The 23,395-nt window shown below is 43.3% G+C and overlaps 1 protein-coding gene across 19 annotated transcripts in view; it reads left to right on the top strand.

The window, feature by feature from the left end:
* Positions 1-23,076, top strand: part of LOC118364298 (M-protein, striated muscle-like) — a 35,559-nt gene extending 12,483 nt beyond the window's left edge. For 2 of the 19 annotated variants that reach the window (XM_052489405.1, XM_052489389.1), the window contains 17 exons: positions 1,039-1,166; positions 4,571-4,754; positions 7,748-7,922; positions 8,225-8,346; positions 9,380-9,567; positions 11,215-11,274; positions 13,150-13,188; positions 15,374-15,500; positions 16,033-16,051; positions 16,405-16,597; positions 16,714-16,835; positions 17,019-17,175; positions 17,553-17,786; positions 18,050-18,248; positions 19,146-19,281; positions 19,390-19,481; positions 19,628-21,419. In XM_052489405.1, coding sequence (XP_052345365.1) covers positions 1,039-1,166; positions 4,571-4,754; positions 7,748-7,922; positions 8,225-8,346; positions 9,380-9,567; positions 11,215-11,274; positions 13,150-13,188; positions 15,374-15,500; positions 16,033-16,051; positions 16,405-16,444 — 1,082 coding nt within the window. In that variant the 3' untranslated portion in view covers positions 16,445-16,597; positions 16,714-16,835; positions 17,019-17,175; ... (3 more) ...; positions 19,390-19,481; positions 19,628-21,419. Of the gene's footprint in view, positions 1-1,038; positions 1,167-4,570; positions 4,755-7,747; positions 7,923-8,224; positions 8,347-9,379; positions 9,568-11,214; positions 11,275-13,149; positions 13,189-15,373; positions 15,501-16,032; positions 16,052-16,404; positions 16,598-16,713; positions 16,836-17,018; positions 17,176-17,552; positions 17,787-18,049; positions 18,249-19,145; positions 19,282-19,389; positions 19,482-19,627; positions 21,420-21,655; positions 21,744-23,037 lie in introns of those variants that run through there. The other 17 variants (XM_052489402.1, XM_052489399.1, XM_052489397.1 and 14 more) reach the window with 17 other exon arrangements.
* The last annotated feature ends 319 nt before the right edge of the window (positions 23,077-23,395 follow it).

Raw genomic sequence — 23,395 nt, 5'->3', positions numbered from 1 at the left:
TCAGGCAATGCCTACTAACAACTGGTCAAAATCAGGCAATGCCTACTAACAACTGGTCAAAATCAGGCAATGCCTACTAACAACTGGTCAAAATCAGGCAATGCCTACTAACAACTGGTCAAAATCAGGCAATGCCTACTAACAACTGGTCAAAATCAGGCAATGCCTACTAACAACTGGTCAAAATCAGGCAATGCCTACTAACAACTGGTCAAAATCAGGCAATGCCTACTAACAACTGGTCAAAATCAGGCAATGCGCACACTGTTGTCATTGGAAACACTTGTCTTTCACTATCTTTTTTTACTACAAAACCCATCCGTGGCAATGTCACCTATGATATTTAATATAACAACGTCATGTTCCTTCATATCTTCCATCATGTTAATAGCTTTGTGAAAGCAATGTCTTTTGTTCCATTAAGTGGACTATTCTCTATGGTGTCCTAGTAAATGCACATTATAGCCCAGGGTAGTCAGAGTGCTTCTCTCTGAATAGGGATCATAACATGCCCCTGGTGTAGCTCAAAGAGGGAGGAGGAGGCAAAGACCATGGAAACACCAGGGAATGGTGTACTATTATGATGAGAAATAAAGTACTACCTCAACCTCATAGACTGCCATACTCTCGTTTCGAGGCACCCTGGTACAGCTTTAGGTTTCAATGAATCAATAACAGTGTGTGTGTGTGTGTGTGTGTGTGTGTGTGTGTGTGTGTGTGTGTGTGTGTGTGTGTGTGTGTGTGTGTGTGTGTGTGTGTGTGTGTGTGTGTGTGTGTGTGTGTGTGTGTGTGTGTGTGTTTCTCATTATAAAAAAAACAGATTTTATATCTGACCCTTGCTTGGTCATGTGATCCAATGCTCTGGGTCTTGTTTAGCAGGGTACACCGTAGCAAAAATATTTGCAATAGAAAAGGAAAATATGTGTTCCTATTGGACATTCAGATAGTACACCTCCCTATCTCAAAACATTTTCTCCTTCAGACCATGACCCTTTACTATCTTCTACACCCTTCCTCCCTTCTTCCCTCTGACCTCAGGTCAGATGAAAGTCCCATTCCCTCCCACTGGTGTCCATGCCTGTGAGGTGAGTGACAACTACGCCGTGCTTAGCTGGACTGAGCCAGTGCCGAGAGGCAAGGAGCAACTTACCTTCTATGTGGAGGGGGTGAGTTAAGGCCCGTGCTCCTACTCATACGCACAATACAGAGACTCACAGGCACACACACACACACACACACACACACACACACACACACACACACACACACACACACACACACACACACACACACACACACACACACACACACACACACACACACACACACACACACAGACCACCTAAACACTCATTAAAACGCAGGTCCAATTAACCCTCAACCCGGCCATCTCAGTGCGTGTAGTGTCAGCCCGCAGCTTCCCATTGACCTGTTTTACTGTTCTGTAGACTAACTTTAGACTCAGGGCCAAATTAATGAAGAGCTCTGACCACTATGCTAATTAAAGATTAAAGGGGAGGGGGAAAACACTTATATGGCTGCCGGTGTCAGTTTAGGTGGGCATCGGTGCACTCATTAAAAACTGAGAGACCTTGAAGTTGCTCTCTCGTGGCGTGCGTTTTGGCGTCGCTAGTTAATTTGCTTTTTCATGAACTACCAACAAACGTTCCCGTGATGTGCAAGGAATGTTTCCAAGAGACCATTCCTTTAATGTCAAATAGAACATACCCGGAACGTGGTAACCATGTTCTCAGAATTTAAGATATTAAGAGTACAAAACATTTCCATGACATAGACTGACCAGGTGAATCAATGTGAAACCTATGATCCCTTATTGATGTCACCTGTTAAATCCACTTCAATCAGTGTAGATGAAGGGGATGAGACAGGTTCAAGAATTATTTTTAAGCCTTGAGACAATGATTGTGTATGTGTGACTTTCAGAGGCTGAATGGGTAAGACAAAATATTTTAGTTCCCTTGAAAGGGGTATGGTTGTAGGTGCCAGGCGCACTGGTTTGAGTGTGTCAAGAACTGCAACCCTGCTGTGTTTTTCACGCTCAACAGTTTCCTATGTGTGTCAAGAATGGTCCACCACCCAAAGGACATCCAGCCAACTTGACACAACTGTGGGAAGCATTGGAGTCAACATGGGCCACCATCCCTGTGGAACGCTTTTGACACCTTGTAGAGTTCATGCCCTGACAAATTGAGTCTGTTCTGAGGGCACAGTGGGGGTGGAACTCATTATTCGGAAGGTGTTCCTAATGTTTTGTACACTCGGTGTATGTTCTGGACACATTTCATTGGAACGTTGCAAGAACAAAATATTTACGTATCCAGTTCTCTGGGGTCAGGAGAATATTCCATCAAAGTTCCACCAAGCACAAACATAACAAGGTCGACATGTTCTCAGAACACAAGATGTGAATGTTCTAGACAAGTTAAATGAGAACTTTGCAAGAACATACATGAGCCAAAAAAAAAAAAAATTATAATAATTACACATCACTTATTGATGCCAAGCCAATCAAGGCCCTGATTGGTGAACTGCTGATGCTAAGTTTATAGCTCTTTGTCTGTTGCCAAGGTTAGGGATACTCACACACAGGTGCTTTTAACATAGTGTTTTCAACTTACACACATCATTACATTGTGCATGTTCATTTATACAGTGATTATTATTCAACATGTCCTAACCTGGGATTGTGACCCCACAACCTCTTAGGTCACCGTACTTCTATCTTCCCGATGCGCCACCACGTCTGTGTCAGGTGTCAGTTAATTGGACTATTCTCTTATCATTGATTTGATTTACTTATTTCAGCAATTTAAAGGCTTTCTGTGTAGTTGTCTAATATTGGTGGGTTATATTAACCTGTTTTAATGATAGCCCTGAATCGCTGTGATCAATAAAATATTTTTCTCAGGGTACTTTTAACAGAGTTGAGATTTACTTCAAAGTGTATTCACTGAACCAGTTGTTTCAGATCTACACAAGTGCCTAGGGAGGGGTGGTGGTTAGGGTTTCTTCTGGACAGGGCCTCTGCAAGAACACATGCCCTAAAGGTATCGAAAGGTTGATGGAATATTCTCCTAACCCTCAAAAACGGGACGCATTAATGTTCTTGCAATGTCCCATAAAACACGTCTAGGACATTAATGTTGTATAATCTGAGAACGTTGCAACCACATTCTTGATAAGTTATGTTTGACATTAAGGGAATGTTCTCCCAACTTTAACACCAAAACGTACATAAAATAATTCTCACAAGGTTTTAGATAACATAGACAGAATGATTCCCAAACTAACGGAAAACTGGACACAAACATTAGGGGAACATTATGCGTAACATTACAAAAACGTTCTCTCTCCCTATAATTGTTAGCTGGGTCAAAGCTCTGTCTCTAGGCTTTTGGGGTGATTAAAAGTATAACTCTTGGTTTTATAGGTTCGCGGTTGTGAATTAGCCACAGTTTTGTTCTGGTTTAGTTTTAACGATGAGGTTTTATAGTACATGTTGTGGGTGTGTTCATACATGGCAAACTATACAGGACACAAGTGTTCCTATTTTGATGAATGTCTTACAATGAGTTTGTCAAAGTTCTGGTTTATCAAAATGGCCGCCCAGAAAAATAAAACGTTCGCTAAAGAATTAAAGTGCTGGGAGGGATCATTAATTTTACATCTTCCCCAAAGTGCCCCAGTTCTTCAATATCAACCAGGACTCTGCATTCTAGATGCCCAACAGCTTGCAGTTCCAATAATGAGAAGAAAAGTGGCAAACTGCCACAGGAAATTTATTTTTATTGGACTTTTATAAGTAACTCAGTAATAAAACTGTCCAATCCATCAAAAGCATCTGAAATGATCAAGATCTCCCGCTTCTGTTCCACCCAGGAATATTCAAATATCCTCGGCTCACCCTTGGGCATGCACTTTATAATTGCTGATCTCCTTTTAAACACTGGGTTTTATTCAAATGTACATTTTTTTTTAAATGACTAAAAGATATGGGAGCCAAGTTAATGGAGCAGAAGAAAAGATACTACACAACAGTGAAAAACAATTTGATTAATAGAATTGAGTGATTCACTGTCTGTCTGTCTGTCTGTCTGTCTGTCTGTCTGTCTGTCTGTCTGTCTGTCTGTCTGTCTGTCTGTCTGTCTGTCTGTCTGTCTGTCTGTCTGTCTGTCTACTTCTCTTTCCATCTACCTCTCTGTCCCTTTCTGCCTGCCTCTCTGTCCCTTTCTGCCTGCCTGTCTGTCCCTTTCTGCCTGCCTGTCTGTCTACTTCTCTTTCCATCTACCTCTCTGTCCCTTTCTGCCTGCCTGTCTGTCTACTTCTCTTTCCATCTACCTCTCTGTCCCTTTCTGCCTGCCTGTCTGTCTACTTCTCTTTCCATCTACCTCTCTGTCCCTTTCTGCCTGCCTGTCTGTCTACTTCTCTTTCCATCTACCTCTCTGTCCCTTTCTGCCTGCCTGTCTGTCTACTTCTCTTTCCATCTACCTCTCTGTCCCTTTCTGCCTGCCTGTCTCTCTCTCTGTTCGTACTTCCTTCTGTCCATCAGTCCATTGCAGGGAAAAACAGTTGGCAGCTGGCCAGCATGGACATCACGGTGGGCTCTCCCAGGTTCCCCATGTTTAACCTACAGAAGGGGAAGTCCTACTACTTCCGGGTGCGCTCCTTCAACAAGTATGGCGTGAGCGAATCCTCAGAGCCGAGCCTGCCAATCTCACTGGGACAACCCCAAGGTGAGGGAGAGGAACAAACGTATTCTTTCTTTAATGTTATACTAGTTCCATTGATATGGATTTGTGTATACTGTTAGAAATATTAAAAAACTGTTCTAGAGTTATTCTACACAGGGACGATGGATCTTCAATTAACCTTTTTCATCTAGGGTGGAATCCATTTATCTGGAGGCTGCATTCATTGGAGGAGGCTGCATTCATTGTAGCTGGGGATTTTAACAAGGCTAATCTGAAAACAAGACTCCCTAAATTTTATCAGCATATCGATTGCGCAACCAGGGGTGGAAAAACCTTGGATCATTGTTACTCTAACTTCCGCGATGCATATAAGGCCCTGCCCCGCCCTCCTTTCGGAAAAGCTGACCACGACTCCAATTTGTTGATCCCTGCCTACAGACAGAAACTAAAACAAGAGGCTCCCACGCTGAGGTCTGTCCAACGCTGGTCCGACCAAGCTGACTCCACACTCCAAGACTGCTTCCATTACGTGGACTGGGATATGTTTCGTATTGCGTCAGATAACAACATTGACTAATACGCTGATTCGGTGTGCGAGTTCATTAGAACGTGCGTTGAAGATGTCGTTCCCATAGCAATGATTAAAACATTCCCTAACCAGAAACCGTGCGAACCACTGCTTTTAATCAGGGCAAGGTGACTGGTAACATGACCGAATACAAACAGTGCAGCTATTCCCTCCGCAAGGCTATCAAACAAGCTAAGCGTCAGTATAGAGACAAAGTAGAATCTCAATTCAACGGCTCAGACACAAGAGGTATGTGGCAGGGTCTACAGTCAATCACGGACTACAAGAAGAAAACCAGCCCAGTCACGGACCAGGATGTCTTGCTCCCAGGCAGACTAAATAACTTTTTTGTCCGCTTTGAGGACAATACAGTGCCACTGACACGGCCTGCAACGGAAACATGCGGACTCTCCTTCACTGCAGCCGAGGTGAGTAAGACATTTAAACGTGTTAACCCTCGCAAGGCTGCAGGCCCAGACGGCATCCCCAGCCGCGCCCTCAGAGCATGCGCAGACCAGCTGGCCCGTGTGTTTACGGACATATTCAATCAATCCCTATACCAGTCTGCTGTCCCCACATGCTTCAAGAGGGCCACCATTGTTCCTGTTCCCAAGAAAGCTAAGGTAACTGAGCTAAACGACTAGCGCCCCATAGCACTCACTTCCGTCATCATGAAGTGCTTTGAGAGACTAGTCAAGGACCATATCACCTCCACCCTACCTGACACCCTAGACCCACTCCAATTTGCTTACCGCCCAAATAGGTCCACAGACGATGCAATCTCAACCACACTGCACACTGCCCTAACCCATCTGGACAAGAGGAATACCTATGTGAGAATGCTGTTCATTGACTACAGCTCGGCATTCAACACCATAGTACCCTCCAAGCTCGTCATCAAGCTCGAGACCCTGGGTCTCGACCCCGCCCTGTGCAACTGGGTACTGGACTTCTTGACGGGCCGCCCCCAGGTGGTGAGGGTAGGCAACAACATCTCCACCTTTCTGATCCTCAACACTGGGGCCCCACAAGGGTGCGTTCTGAGCCCTCTCCTGTACTCCCTGTTCACCCACGACTGCGTGGCCACGCACGCCTCCAACTCAATCATCAAGTTTGCGGACGACACAACAGTGGTAGGCTTGATTACCAACAACAACGAGACGGCCTACAGGGAGGAGGTGAGGGCCCTCGGAGTGTGGTGTCAGGAAAATAACCTCACACTCAACGTCAACAAAACTAAGGAGATGATTGTGGACTTCAGGAAACAGCAGAGGGAACACCCCCCTATCCACATCGATGGAACAGTAGTGGAGAGGGTAGTAAGTTTTAAGTTCCTCGGCATACACATCACAGACAAACTGAATTGGTCCACTCACACAGACAGCATCGTGAAGAAGGTGCAGCAGCGCCTCTTCAACCTCAGGAGGCTGAAGAAATTTGGCTTGTCACCAAAAGCACTCACAAACTTCTACAGATGCACAATCGAGAGCATCCTGGCGGGCTGTATCACCGCCTGGTACGGCAACTGCTCCGCCCACAACCGTAAGGCTCTCTAGAGGGTAGTGAGGTCTGCACAACGCATCACCGGGGGCAAACTACCTGCCCTCCAGGACACCTACACCACCCGTTGTTACAGGAAGGCCATAAAGATCATCAAGGACAACAACCACCCGAGCCACTGCCTGTTCACCCCGCTATCATCCAGAAGGCGTGGTCAGTACAGGTGCATCAAAGCTGGGACCGAGAGACTGAAAAACACCTTCTATCTCAAGGCCATCAGACTGGTAAACAGCCACCACTAACATTGAGTGGCTGCTGCCAACACACTGACACTGACTCAACTCCAGCCATTTTAATAATGGGAAATGATGTAAAATATATCACTAGCCACTTTAAACAATGCTACCTAATATAATGTTACATACCCTACATTATTCATCTCATATGCATACGTATATACTGTACTCTATATCATCTACTGCATCCTTACGTAATACATGTATCACTAGCCACTTTAACTATGCCACTTTGTTTACATACTCATCTCATATGTATATACTGTACTCAATACCATCTACTGTATCTTGCCTATGCTGCTCTGTACCATCACTCATTCATATATCTTTATGTACATATTCTTTATCCCCTTACACTGTGTATAAGACAGTAGTTTTGGAATTGTTAGTTAGATTACTTGTTGGTTATTACTGCATTGTCGGAACTAGAAGCACAAGCATTTCGCTACACTCGCATTAACATCTGCTAACCATGTGTATGTGACAAATACATTTTGATTTGATTTGATTTGGTTCTTCCTTCAGGACCTTCTCTTTGGAAGTTTTTAAAAACAGTCCTACCTTGAACCATACAGGCTTCTCCTACAGGGATGGCTTTAGATAGAATGATTTTATTTTCTTAAGAGTGTGCCAATCAGCTGAGCTCCGTGTTGTCTGTGTTATCCTGTTAGCTGCTCCTGCCCCAGCCACCTCCGTCTTTGCCATCCGAGACACAGATTCTGCTGTCCTGCTTCAGTGGCAGGTGCCCGTGGAGAAAGAGGGCATTCTGGGATACTACCTGTACTACAGCGAGGCTGGGAAGCAAGAGTGGAGGACGATCAACAACAAGCCAACCACCCACACCAAGTACAGTACTGAACCCATTTAAATGAACTGAGATCCTCTTTTTTGAATGCTGCTTCTATTGTGTGTTGGATAATTATTATCTATTATTATTATAATTATTATTCTACAACAGAACATGATGGGCCAGTTTCCAGGACACAGATTAAGCCTAGTCCAGCTCCATTGACATTTCCAGTTCAATTGTTTTTTAGTCCAGAGAACCATCCCAATGTAGAAAGCATTGCTTAGGCATTAGGACTATATGCATAGTAAAATTTGACATGGCAACACCTAGGCCTAAATTACTTGTTTTTTCCTTTCAGGTTTACAGTCCATGGTCTGAAGTCGAAGAAGGAGTGTGTGTTCAGAGTTGAGTCTGTGGGGCGAGCTGGGAACAGTATCTACTCCAACGAGTCTCCCCCTATCTTGGTGAAAGCAGTTCTCGGTGAGTACCAGACAAAAAAACTGCGGACTGACCAACAATGGCGGACATGCTCCTGGGACATGTTCATTAGGGCAAACTGAAATAATGAAGAAATAATTAAACAAATAAAGCTAGTGTTGCTTATTGAACAATTTCAGATAGTTGCTCCCTTTTTTCCCGTCCGTTTTCCTCCATTTGGTGCCTGATGAATACGACCCTGCCGTCATATCAAACAGTTACACCTGACAGGGACGAGGGGGAAGCGTGTTGATAGTTGTGAATGCTTTCGTAGGGATCTCTTATTCACACTTTCACTGGCTAATCTGACGGGATAAGGAGGTGTAATGCAAAATGTTAAGTGATCATGTAAATAAGTTGGGGTCCATTTTCTTTTTCAGTCAGTCTTTGTTTGTAGCCAAGGCTTGTTACTCTGTTTTCTTCTTTCTCTTCATCAATCTATTCCTGACCTCAATTCACCATTAGTTCATAACAGCCTCATGAACCCATTACGTGATGACAGCTATTAGATCTAATGGGTAGGCTCCTGATTTTTGTGTTTTGTGTTTGTCCACAAACACAGTGAAATAAATAGATGTGTGATGAGCTAGGCATCTGATGAATAACTACTGACCCCGCTCACTGCTGTCTTACCCTATAATATCATGTCTGATAATAGTAATAATAATAATAAAAATAATAATATGCACTCTGCAGACTGCTACATTGTAATGACCATTCATTTTAGCTGCCACTCACAGTGATGCCAGATTCCGAAGCTGGTCTCGGACGAGTTGGTGATATGGCTGAAATCCAATACTTGGTGTCTGGAACCCTGTGTGGCCTTAAATTAACTGACCTGATACACGGAAGTGGCCAGAATAGAATATAATGGAATGGAATAGAGAATAATAGAAGCTGATTAGCTATTTATTCAAAACACTATCCATTCAAAATATCTATCTTAATGTAATACTTTTTTTGTTTGTCTCTGGGCAGGCTGATGAAAAGTCTAGTATGCCAAAACTTTCTTTTCAAATACATCTCCCCTTCCCAGTCGCCCCATCCCCTTCCACTGCCATCGCCCTGTTGCTCTGCACTGGCTCTGGGATGATTCTCACCTGGAGAGTCCCTGCTAACAATGGAGGAGACCCTGTACGAAGCTACTACCTGGATCAGAAGGACAAAGAGCTGGACTCCTGGAGAAATGTCAACACCAAGCCTGCCAAGGAGAGGCAGCACAAGGTGAGGAAGGTTCTGGTACCCAGGTGTCACTGCCGTTAGAATGTTGGGTCACACTTCACATGACAAAGACCCTCTACCAGAGTAATGTTAAGTAAGGGATAAACGCTGATGCTCTGTATATTATCTTGTAAATAATTGACCGTGTGTTCATTAGTTCCAAGATAATGTACAGAGTGGAGGCATTTATCCTGCCTGTACCAAAGTTGCCAAAGAAAATAATACTGAAGCACATGTTCACCGGTAGAAATGACATGTTTTAATTGATATTTACATTTTGATAATTAAATTCATACTTTTTCATCCTCCCACCAAACCTAATCATTAGTTCAGTCAGTTAGGTAGCCAACGTAGCAGGCGGAAGATAAACATCTGAGCAGAGTCCCCACATCTGGTTTTCAGAACATCTGGTTGTTAATAATAATATAATATAATATATGCCATTTATCAGACACTTTTATCCAAAGCGACTTACAGTCATGTGTGCATACATTCTACGTATGGGTGGTCCCGGGGATTGAACTCACTACCCTGGCATTACAAGCACCATGCTCTACCAACTGAGCTACAGAAGGACCACTGTTCATTACAGTAGAGGAGATCGCATTGCATATCAAACACTAGGCTAGAAGCTACTGTGGCTAAATAATTTGTGGCTAGCAAATCTGCCATTATGACAAACAAATTCAACAATACCAGTTGCTCAAAACAGTTGGTCAAACTACAAACATGTGGAAAGATTTGACAGCATAGCTTCAATTGCGTCATGAAGAACAGGATGAATTCATGTTCATCATTCACCACATTAGGTCATCAGATGCCGCAAGTATTTGCAAAAACAAATGAATGCTATCTAGCTAGCTAAGTTTTCCCTCGTTGGACCTGCGTTTACAATGTATCCTATTTCGGTTTGAATCAATAAGATGGCACCGACGGAGATGGCAGCATTGCGACTAGCACTTAGACAACAATGCAGTATGTAGTTTTTTATGTACTTTTACATGATTAGCTCAGGAAATGTTTTGTGTCATTACATAACAGCCGGGAATAACTATTGGAGCGGCGGTAACTCACCAGAACTACCAGCATTACGACCAGGAATACGACTGGAGCAGATCCTTTGTTCACTCTCCCCAGAGCAATTTAACTTATTCCAGTGGCTGACTCAAAAGGGCGGAGGAGAGACATTCGAGGCGGCCTGCTGGTTCGACTTAGGAGACGCGCACACCACCCACCGCTTCCCAGTATATTACTCGCTAATGTTCAGTCTTTGGATAACAAAGTTGATGTGCATAGACCAAGGATTTCTTTCCAGAGAGACATCGGGGCCTATAGCACTTTATTCCACATGGCTCTCTCGGGATACTTTGACGTAGTCTGTAAATCCAGCAGGATTCTCAGTACATCGCACAGACAGGAATAAATATCTCCCCGGGAAGCAGAAGGGCTGGAGGGGTGTGTTTCATGATTAATGACTCATGGTGTAATTGGGGCTCTTTTTCACCGTGGCTAACATGAGTTAAACATTTAAATGTGTTAACCCTCGCAAGGCTGCCGGCCCTGACGGCATCCCTAGCCACTTCCAACAGAGCGTGTTTAGACCAGCTGGCTGGTGTGTTTAAGGGCATTTTCAATCTATCCCTATCCTAGTCTGCTGTCCCCACATCCTTCAAGATGGCCACCATTGTTCCTGTACCCAAGAAGGCAAAGGTAACTGAACTTAATGACTATCGCCCCGTAGCACTCACATCTGTCATCCATGAAGCGCTTTGAGAGACTAGTCAAGGATCATATCACCTCTACCTTACCTGCCACCTTAGACCCACTTCAATTTGCTTACCGCCCCAATAGATCCACAGACGATGCAATCGCCATCACTCTGCATGCTGCCCCATCCCATCTGGACAAGAGGAATACGTTTGAGAGAATGCTGTTTATTGACTATAGCTCATTATTCAACACCATAGTGCCCTCCAAGCTCATCATTAAGCTCGAGGCCCTGGGTCTGAACCCCGCCCTATGCAACTGGGTCCATGACTTCCTGACGGGCAGCCCCCAGGTGGTGAAGATAGGAAATATCACTTTCACTCAATGTCAACAAAACAAAGGAGATGATCGTGGGCTTCAGGAAACAGCAGAGGGTGCACCCCCCCGATCCACATTGATGGGACTGCAGTGGAGAAGGTGGAAAGCTTCAAGTTCCTTGGTGTACACATCAAGGACAAACTGAAATGGACCACCCACACAGACAGTGTGGTGAAGGCGGCGCAACAGAGCTTCTTCAACCTCAGGAGGCTGAAGAAATTTGGCTTGTCACCTAAAACCCTCACAAACATTTACAGATGCACAATTGAAAGCATCCTTTCGGGCTGTATCACCGCCTGGTATGGCAACTGCACTGCCCTCAACCGCAAAGCTCTCCAGAGGGTGGTGCGGTCTGCCCAACCGAGAGATTGAAAAATATCTTCTATCTCAAGGCCATCAGACTGCTAAACAGACATCACTAGCACATTAGAGGCTGCTGTCTATAGGCATAGACTATAAATCACTGGCCGCTTCAATAATGTCACTTTAATAATGTTTACATATCTTACATTACTCATCTCATATGTATATACTGTATTCTATACTATCCTGCAATATCTTAGTCACTTAATGTTTACATATCTGGCATTACTCATCTCATATGTATATACTCTATTCTATACTATCCTGCAATATCTTAGTCACTTAATGTTTACATATCTGGCATTACTCATCTCATATGTATATACTGTTTTCTATACTATTCTACGGTATCTCATTCACTTAACAATGTTAACTTAACTTGCATTACTCGACTCAGATGTATATACTGTATTCTATACTATTCTACTGTATCTTAGATCGTTCCGCTCTGACATCGCTTCATACGTATGTAGTCTTAATTCATTCCTACTTAGATTTGTGTGTATTGGGTATATGTTGAGTAATTTGAGTAATTTGTTAGATATTACTTGTTAGATATTACTGCACAGTCAGAGCTAGAAACACAAGCATTTCGCTACACCCGCAATAACATCTGCTAATCACGTGTTTGTGACCAATAAAAAAACATATATATTTTACCTTTATTTAACTAGTCAAGCCAGTTAAGAACAAATTCTTATTTTCAATGACAGCCTAGGAACAGTGGGTTGACTGCTTTGTTCAGGGGCAGAACAACAGCTTTTTATCTTGTCAGCTCAGGGTTTCAATCTTGCAACCTTTCGGTTACTAGTCCAACGCTCTTACCACTAGGCTACCTGCCGTGATTTGATTTTGTTTTGGCTTTCTGTAACTTTGAAGCAAGTAAGTTCTGCATGGTGCAGTAGTTTAGAAAGGTAAAAGGTGCACATTGTTGGAACTACTTCAGAGGTGTCCTATATATTTTCCAACTGTCCCGTGTATTTACATGTAATGCCCTCTCAAGAATGACTTCCTAGCCAATTATTCAACAATGCCGTGGAATAACTCAAATGTAATAACTAACAGGGGTGCAACTTTCACTGGGGATGTGGGGGAACCCCCCACATTCTGAAAATGCATTTTTGTCCCCCCCCCCAGTTTTACCATTTTACCATGTGGACGCCTCGGAACGGTCGGGTAGGTTGTTTGGAGTGTTTATCTGACTGATTCCCCCCAGATAATTATGTCCCCCTCACTTCTGATAACCAATAATAATTATGTATGTAATAAATCAGTAAAAAACATTTATCCCTGGAATTACACTCCATTAGAACTAACTGTCTTTGTATCTATGTAGAAAACAGAATTAGTGGTGGTCAGAGAGCTGAACATAATAAGGCTCTGGTGGAAGTATACTGGAGGAAAAAACACATTCCCTCTACTACCTTAGCTGTGTCACTAGGCAACGGGTAGTGGTGTCCATGGAGACTAATGGAAAGTTAAAATTGTCACCTGTCTCTTTTTGCAACTGTGACCTGTAATTTTATGACGTGCAAAAGAGTTATATTGTTGTTTTTAGACTCAACAGAACAAAGCAATTGAAATTCTGCCACACTGCAAAATAGTTTAGAAGTGTGGAGCAAACCGTACTTTTTCACTGCCTAGGGTCTTGTTCAGGAGGAGGACGAAAGCAAACTGAAACAGGGATGTCCAATAAGAAACGCTTGTTTTCGTTTTCCATTGCAAAACATATTGCTACGATGTGCCCTAATGTCCAAGGTATTTATCATATAAAGCCATTGATCTGCTTGCAGGCATTTATAAAACACAGAGGTCACACGCAGTGCCCTCTGTTTGGCTAAACCAGCCCCTCCTATAATAATAGTTCCTCCCATCATTGAAGTTGCTTTTTGCTCATATTTTTACAAGCTGCTCACTTGCTGCCTCCATGTAAATGAGATTAATTAGAATATCGATCCAACGGAGGCTTCATGCTCAGGGCACTTCGGTCTTCCTGCTTGTGTAAGCCAATGTAAATGACTTTACCCCCTGAATCCTTTCCATCCACCACCACCAGTTTAGCAGTCAGGCAGGCATGCCACCTATCCAGCCTCATTAGAAGAATGTCTGAGATGTGAACCCTTAGGATTTTTTGTTATCTCGCTTAGTTTGGAATTCCACCTCCATCTCCATGGCAGTGCCTTAACTTCCACTGATTCAGAATCAGGTGAACTGATTCCATCTAGTGGCGATATGTCAAATCGACAAACACTTTGGGACAAATGCCCCATCTCCCCTGCCCCCGCTATATTTCACTGCAGAGCTCCAAGCGGCACTGTTTAGATATTGATTTGATAAAGAGGCTTTTGTTGTACCTAAGTATGGATGGCCTAGTGAGCAATCTATACATTTAGGAGGCATAGTCTTTCGATGGTGTGATTCCCATCACACCTAGATAAGCCCCTCAGGTTTGTCTATTGATAGCCATTGTCCCTTGGCTCAGTCCCCCTAAAGCAGAAAGACTTCATAGGCGATAAGGACTTTAAAGGCAAAGTGGCTGTGAAAAAAAGTGGTTGAGATCAATGATCTGAATCCCCTTCCTAAAGCCAGCCTCTATGGGGCTTTTCCAAACTGCACTGGCAGAATTTATGCTTGGCTTTACAGTATGTGGCTTGGTTAGGATTAGCCAAGTGTTTTTCAACTGCACAATGTCCATCACATCAATGGACTTGAGTGGAGACGAGAGTGTGCGGACTGTATCTCTGACTACGTCAAGTCGCTGTCAGTCGATACTTCTAAACATGTAGATATGTCAAACCTTACAGTGTACCTATGTTTGTCCTCTGTAGCTGTGTGCCTTTCTTCATTTGCTGAAATCCATCATTTTTAATAGAACGTTAATCAAATTCAACCATCAAATGCTAAATGTTTCTTTGTCTCGACTGACAGCGTCTGCATGTAGCCAGAGGTACACTCCTTCCACAGTCGTCGTTAACCCAACTCCCCCGCCATGTCCATATGTGTGGAGTTGAAGAAACCCGGCTAAATCAGGATGTGAGAACACAACCTCAGATTTCAAATGAATCTCTGTGAATATCAGGATGCCCGAGGTTATCCAGATACTGTGTTGAACTCTCCTTACAAGGTATCTTTTTTGTTTTGTCCACAGTTTGTCTATGTAAGAATTGACATACTGAAACTCGGGGCTGGCTGACCCTTGTTTTCTCAATGACCAGGGTATTGTTCCTTAGGCACCAAACAGAAGAACTTGACCAATAATAAAAATATTTTGAAATGTTTTTCTACAGTATGCCCTAATGAACACAACCCGGGTTTTAATTTGGACAGTAACTGTATTCATTTTGTATTGTCTTATTTACAGGTCTGTAACCTGGATAGGGGGCATTACTATCAGTTCTGTGTTTTTGCTGCCAACGTGGTTGGTGTTGGTAAACCCTCTGAGCCCAGTGAGGCTTTCCTGTATGAGGAGTGGACCATGCCTGAGCCAGGTGAGGATGATGCAATCATCATGAAAACACACACACTTACTCATGCACGCACATACACACGGACGCACGCACACACATGGTCACTGTACACACACGCAAAGAGTTCGCACCTACATGCACGTTTACTCTCTAAAACACACACACACGTTCATACATTTCCTCTCTAAAACACACACTCTCTCTTTCTACCCACTCTGTCATTCGGTAATGGAGCAGTTCAGTGCACAGCCGTGGCCAGCTGTGTTGGCCCCATGGTCTTTCTCATAAAATGGCTGCCTGTTGTGATATTCATATTGGAAATGGAGAGAGCCACACACCATTTATCCCGCACAGCCCATTAATCCAGCTGAATCCATCCCGATCTCCCCGTATCTTAAATAATTTAAATGCGACTGAAAATCGTTAAGCAAATGAACTACCGTGCACTGGCACTAAAAACTAAGGGGTAGATTAAGCAAAATCACTTTACTTGTTTTTAAAATGGTATTATTATGATTTGTTTGTTTCTTTATGATGGCCTGCTCTGTCGCAGACAACTTGGCTGTTTATGGGTGAGTATATGAGACGGGAAAAGGACGAATAACAATATTCTGCCTGTTTTAGCCTGATTTTAAATCATTTCAAATACGTTATCTGTGCCTGAATAAGCATGCATGTTGCAATGTAAACAATAGAAAATCCAAAAAAGTGCAAACCCTGCCCACCTGGCACTCCAGTCAGGATGAACCAAACACTGATTTCAAATAGTACTTGAACCCAGGTTTGGTTGGTATTTTTCTAACACAGTAGACACTTATCAATCCATGTACTGTATAGAATGAAACACTGTACGGGTTGACACAGATAAACAAATGTGTGTTTTTCCCTCATATTTCTCTCTTTGTGTTATGCTAACCCCACTCAGCTCCCAGGCTGCCCTTATGACCTGGAATTCAGGGAGGTGAGGGTTAACTCTCTTAGTCCTCCTGTGGGCAGTGCCTCTCTACGAAGGACAGCAAGGACCAATCACAGGGTACCTGGTGGAGCTGAGCGAGGGAGACCAATCACAGAGCTGGACTGCTGTGAATGAAGAGACAATTGCAGACGCCGTTTTGAAGGTTGGTGAGATATACCTGTTTTATGTAATAAGGATATAGATGCATTAAAATAGAGGTAATGTGTTTTTGTTTTTGATAAAAGTATCAAATTGATTTTGGTGTATTTGTGTTCCCAGGTGTCAGGTCTCTATGCTGGTCAGACCTATCGTCTCAGAGTGTGTGTCTTCAACAAGGCTAGAATGGGCATCCCTTCTCTGCCCTCTGAGGTTATCAGAGCCCAGAGCCCAGACCCAACCAGGTGAGTCATTTTAGGGATTTAGTTAGTCTGGTTCAAGGTCTGTTTGTGTTTGGAGTAAACATGACCATAGAAGTTGGCAAAAGAGCACAAACAGGTCTGGGATAAGGCTTGATTTTAGCCACACAGGTCCCTGATGAACAATATCATCAGAATGACTTATGATTAATGTTCTTTCTCCATCAGGCACCAGAGACATAGAGATTGGTGTGGACAATGATGGCTTCATCTTCCTGGCCTTTGAGGCCACTGAAATTACGGAGTAGAGCACGTTTGTCTGGAGCAAAAACTACAAAGAGGCTATTGAAGCTGGGAGAGCCAGGGTACTGTGGGAGAACAATAGGTACTGTGTGTGTGTGTGTGTGTGTGTGTGTGTGTGTGTGTGTGTGTGTGTGTGTGTGTGTGTGTGTGTGTGTGTGTGTGTGTGTGTGTGTGTGTGTGTGTGTGTGTGTGTCTGTCTATTACAGAGAGAGAAAAAAAGACCTGTAGATTTGTGAGAGGACATTTAACCCATGAAAGACTTTAATGTTAAGAAGTCAGCAAAGGGTCGGACTCGGTGGAGATTCTTCCTCACCTCACACTACAATGCAAAATGTCCTCCCTTTTCACTGAGCACTATGGTCCCATTCAGGCCTACTGAGTCCCCTGGTCTGTCCTTTAAGCCTACTGTCCTTGTGTCCGTCCTTTTAGCTAACTGTCCTTCTTTCTGTCCATCCCCAGGCCCATCCTCACCTTCACAAACACCACTAAAGAGGACCTGGGCCTGTACACAGTGGAGATGAGTGACAACCCAGACATCTCTTCCAGTTTCACCTTCACTGGGGAAGGCACTTTATACTCAAAGTGAAAGACGACCTGCACAAAAGATTGCTGCTCCCTGTAATTCCCCCTCTCTTTCTTTTCCCATAGATCTGGAGAGACTGACCGAGCTCGGCTGGCACATCTGCCACCAATGTAAGACTTAGTCACTGTAATAATACAAGTCTCTATCAATCTAAAACAATTGATAGTACTCCGTTTCAAATCGAAACAGGCATTATAATACATTGTTCAACATCACAATTTCAACAACCTATTCACTCAGATGTTTTGTTGGGTAAATCCTATTTTATGATTCCTGTCATTGCGCCCTTCCTAGATTATTTTAGTTTGCTGAAGCTTGGAGGCCAACCTGAATGCATAACCTATTCCCTATTCATTGTTCCCTCCCCCTACAGTGATAGCCTTGCGCTCCAAGTGGCAGGTGGAGATGTCAGAGAAAGGGAACGTGAGTCTTTGGATGCAGACTGAGAGCCTGAGCAATGCTGCAGAGCTCCGCCTCATTCTCAGCGACAGAGAGATCTCTGGTGCTGCAGTAAAGGAGCACTTCAAAACACTGGCTATGTGTTGTAATCTCAGAACCCAGAACTAAATCTTGTGTGTACTAGTCTGTCAGGAGAGTGTGTATGTCTCAAATGAACTACTAAAACTAGCTTGGGTGTCAGAATGTTCCTGCTTAAGTCAATGGTGAAGTAATGTATGAATAGGAAGACGATGACAAGTTGGCTGAAACAGAAACAGACTGGTCCAGGCAAGTTATAGCTTGTCTCCCAGAGGTGTGCATAAAGCATAAGCTACTGCATTTTGCGTACACACATTTTTTGGGGAACATATGCAGATGATTGTGTTTCCGAATCCATTTCCATTTCCAGTGAAATCCAGTGAAATATAGATGTGCCACAAAATAGCTAAATGATTTATATTTTCTCATTCAAGTTTGCATTAGTAAGAGGTATTGGCTGTATAGAAAGAGAAAGTAATCACAAAACAATCCCAATCCAAACATGTTACCCTCGCCATCATATTTGCAATTTCATTTAAACGCAAATCACCTTCATAAAGATTTTCACCAGAATGTACGTAGCAATATGATAGCAATGTTGATTTGTTATGAAATCAACCTAAAAAATAACCACAGGTTGGAAGATTACTGTAGGCAGAGGTTGTTGCAACAGATGTGGATTTCCCATGGGGCTAAACTAATATTACCCAACATGCATGTTTTTGGACTCAGTGTCTTGCATGTGGTTACTCGGTATGGAATAGCATGATTGCATTCATGCACGTGTGTATACGTGTACGTCAACACTGATAAGGGTTTATTACTAAATGATAGATAAGGATTTTGTGAATAAACCAATCCACATTTCCCTCATTTTAGAACCCTTGCCAAGTCACACTGTGAGTTATGCGTGCCTGCGTGTGTGTCCACATGTATGTACATTCATGTGCTTGTGTGTGTCCTCTCTCTCTCTCTCTCTCTCGGCCGGTAAGATTAAGTTTGACAAGGCCATCGGGCTGATAGAGATCCTGTTTGACCAGCTGTCTAAGGAGGACGACGGCCCCTACACAGCTCAGCTCTGCGACGGCCGCGCCAAGAACCAGTTCGCCCTGGTGCTCGTGGACGAGAGTGAGTCCATCTGGTCACCCTAACTCACTGCCGGGATTTTCATACTACCGAACCGAGCTGAGCTAAACCAAGCCGTGATGAGCTAGCCTATTTTCTCATCCTCCGTAGCTGCTGGAAGTGGTGAGCCAGCACTGTTTGCTTCAGATCGGCACAGTAGTGTGAAAAGGGCAGCTTATTATTGCTGTGAACTCTAAAGAGCAGTAAGTGTTTGGCTTGATATCTGGATTTGTTCCAATCAATTTGGTTATTATATTCAATGTTACTGTCTTATTATTGATAGTTAATATATACAGTATATCCTCAGTGTGCTAGTAGGGAAGTAACCCTGTGGTTGTGTCTTTGGCAGAGTTTCGTCAGACACTGGCTCAGTCCATAGCCAACAGAATGGACTACAAGAGAAAGTCAGGTAAGTGTTCCCCTATTGGCCCCTGGTTCACCTCTAACCTCTGGGCTGGATCCAGTGCCTCATTTGTAAATCGGGGGTCCTGGAACACATAGTGAGCGCGGCGGGGGGGGGGGCTTTTTTTATTTAGCTTTCCCACAATTCAAATTCAGTAGGGAGACGACTAGCCTAGGCTACGTAATGTGATTACGTAGGGACTTCTTCACCAGCTGACCACCACTACCAAGACCAGTGTCCAAATCAGTTACTTACCCCACCCACTCTCCCTATAACCTCTATGTACAAATAAGAGAGCAGGTCTGGAATCAGTGTGGCAGGATAGGATGATTACACAGAAGGATCGCCATGCTTTTACTTGATGGTGCTTTTGGGGGGCGGGAGAAATAATGAGGAGGTAACTTGATTTAACTCCAATCGCTTTTATTCGAATGTCTGCAGTGCGAACAGTGAAACAATGAATAAATCATGCCGCGAGAGGTACCGGGTCAGGGTAAATAGGTGCCGGAACAAACAAAGTCATATCTGAAACGGTGCCGGATCCTCTCAGAGAGTTTAGGATGTGTTTTCAGTAGATAGTAGATAAATAGTAGATAAATATCTCATTTCTGTGTAAAATAGGTTCCCAATGTGCTGAAACAGATTCAATACGCCTCAATGCCCTAGTTTCCTATCTATCGTCAACCGTTTATGGAGTGCAAACAGTGTTGAACAGGCAGCTATGTCTTTAGAACATATTGTGCTGACACACCAGAATATAGAGAGTTTCATTGATTGAGTGCCAGCAAAGATGGCCGCTGTATCTCTGGTCCAGTGTGCGCAGTTAATCATCGCTCTGTTTTTCAAGGACCCTATTTTCTGGAGTTTTTGTCATGGACCATGACAGAGGACTGTGAGTTTATAACCAAATGCAAGGTCATTTGTAGATTATTTATAATTTATAGATTCATTTCTCCAATATCTTGTTGTTATCTTCGTTATGGAATAATCACATGGATTCTGTTCTAATATGCATGTGTGTCGTTATGAATGTATTCCGTGCACAGTGTTGATGTATCATTAGAATCCTCTGTCATTCTGGGTCCAGGTGACCAACGTAAGCAAGGATACGACTCTGAAGTGGTTCAAGGACGGCGTGGAGACTCCAGCTGTGTATGACCAGCAGACTGGAGTCAGCACCATGACTGTGCAACAAGTACACATACCACATCCAGTCCTCATAGGGCTGGTTTCCTGAACCCAGATTAAACGTAATCCTGGACTAAAACACACTTTCAACGGAGAGTCTCTATTGTGAATGATTTTAATCCAGGACTAGGCTGAATCTGGGTCCAGGAAACTGGCCCAAAATGTCACATATCACTTATGCTCCACCCCACTATTTAGCGCGACCGTGGAGATTTGACCTGGCGACCTTCCGGCTACAGATCCGCCGCTCTAACTAAGCTGCCTACCACCTCATATTTACAGTATTGTAATGAATATGTAAAGTAATGTTCAGTAGTACTGGGTGTACATTCATGGGATGGTGGCAGATGAGGGAATAGGGTTAAGCCCAGGAGAACACACACAGAGAGAGAGAGAGAGAGAGAGAGAGAGAGAGAGAGAGAGAGAGAGAGAGAGAGAGAGAGAGAGAGAGAGAGAGAGAGAGAGAGAGAGAGAGAGAGAGAGAGAGAGAGAGAGAGAGAGAGAGAGAGAGAGAGAGAGAGAGAGAATCTGAGAGAGAGAATTTATAGATCATTGCATAATTACCCACTGGGCACACACTGGTTGTGTGTGTGCGGACATTGTTTTTTATTTTTTTATTTTTGTACCTTTATTTATCTAGGCAGGTCAGTTAATTAAGAACAAATTCTTAGTTTCAATGACGGCCTAGGAACAGTGGGTTTAACTGCCTTGTTCAGTGGACATGAACCAGACATGCCTGCGTGTGTGTCATAATGATTGACTTGTTTTCTCTCTGGTGAATCTCAGGTGACTAAGGAGGAGGCAGGCCACTACAAAGCTGTGGCGTCTGATGGTGGAGGACAGGATGTGAGCACACTGGAGTTACTACATGAAGGTGAGACATCATGGCACTGTCATGGACAACCACAGACATGGGCCCATGTTCGTAAAGTACTCAGTTTATCTTTGTAGATCCTAATGAATATGATCACTTGAACTGGGGGGACCTGATCCTAGATCAGCACTCCTACTCTGAAGTGCTTTATCAATACGGTCCCCGGTCTAACAGAAATATTGGTGAAATGTTCCAGTATGTGGTCCCTCAATTTATATTGTTATGAGGCAATTTCAAAGTGCATTTGTTTTTGCAGTATTTGTTTGTGCAGTATTTGTTTGTGCAGTATTTGTTTGTTTTAGTATTGTTTTATGTGTCATGATGATTCAGAAGGTGCAGAAACTGAGACTGCACATGATGTAATATTATCATCCATGTATTATTTTTATTTATTTTATTTCACCTTCATTTCACGAACAAATGCTTACTTACAATGATAGCCTATCAAAAGGCAAAAGGTCTCCTGCGGGGAAGGGTGCCTGGGATTTAAAAATATTTAAAAAATTAATACAATATAAATATAGGACAAAACATACATCACAACAAGAGAGACAACACTACATAAAGAGAGACCTAAGACAACAACATAACAAGGCAGCAGTATATGACAATACAGCATGGTAGCAACACAACATGACAACAACATGGTAGCAACACAACATGGTAGCAGCACAACATGGTAGCAGCACAAAAACATGGTACAAACATTATTGTGCAAAGTCAACAGCACAAAGGTCAAGAAGGTAGAGACAACAATACATCATACAAAGCAGCCACAACTGTCAGTAAGAGTGTCCATGATTAAGTCTTTGAATGAAGATTCATAGAGGTTAATGATGATCATAAACGGGGTGGTTTGAGCCCTGAATGCTGATTGGCTGAAAGCCGTAGAATATCAGACCATTTATCAGGGGTATGACAAAAAATGACTTGTTACTGTTCTGATTACGTTGGTAACCAGTTTATAATAGCAATAAGGCACCTTGGGTGTTTGTGTTATATGCCCAATATACCACTGCTAATGGCTATATCCAGGCGTTCATAGAATGTCCTATATGGACTTTGGTCAGCCAGATGGGAGACACTCTTGTTGACTCTTGTTGGCCCTGGCAGGAACACTGTGGGCCAATCACAGCGCTTAGGGACCCAGCCCAGAGGTCAGAGGTGAACCAGGGGCCAGTAGGGGAACAGCCCTTGGCTGTGGTATATTTGCCATGTACCACACCTCCTCAGACCTTATTGCTTAAGTAAAGCCCACTGTCTGGAGACATAATTATTCTGTCTTTATTTACAGAGTATGACAAGCTCTTCCAACTCCTGAGCAAACAGTGGGGTAAGTTCAGCGTAGATTTCCTAATACTATTACGCTGGGTTTCTGTTCAGCACTTTGTGACATCAGCTGATGTAAGAAGGGCTTTATGAATAAATGTGATTGATTCCAATGAATATCATGTGAATATGTATGTCTATGGGTGCCGCCTACCGTAGACGGGGGTCTTTCCGGGCAGGATGACGATAATGAGCTGCAGTCCAGTACTGAAACATGAGTGACTTCTCAAGCATTCTATGGACAGTTTTTGGATGGGGACAACTTAAGATGAAGTCCTATCCTGACTACAGGTTAGAATCAAATACAAATGTATTGGACCGTG

Source organism: Oncorhynchus keta, chromosome 31, assembly GCF_023373465.1.
Source record: "Oncorhynchus keta strain PuntledgeMale-10-30-2019 chromosome 31, Oket_V2, whole genome shotgun sequence".
Taxonomy (NCBI): domain Eukaryota; kingdom Metazoa; phylum Chordata; class Actinopteri; order Salmoniformes; family Salmonidae; genus Oncorhynchus; species Oncorhynchus keta.
Note: the sequence above shows the minus strand (reverse complement) of the source record. Positions and strands in the feature narration are given on the sequence as shown.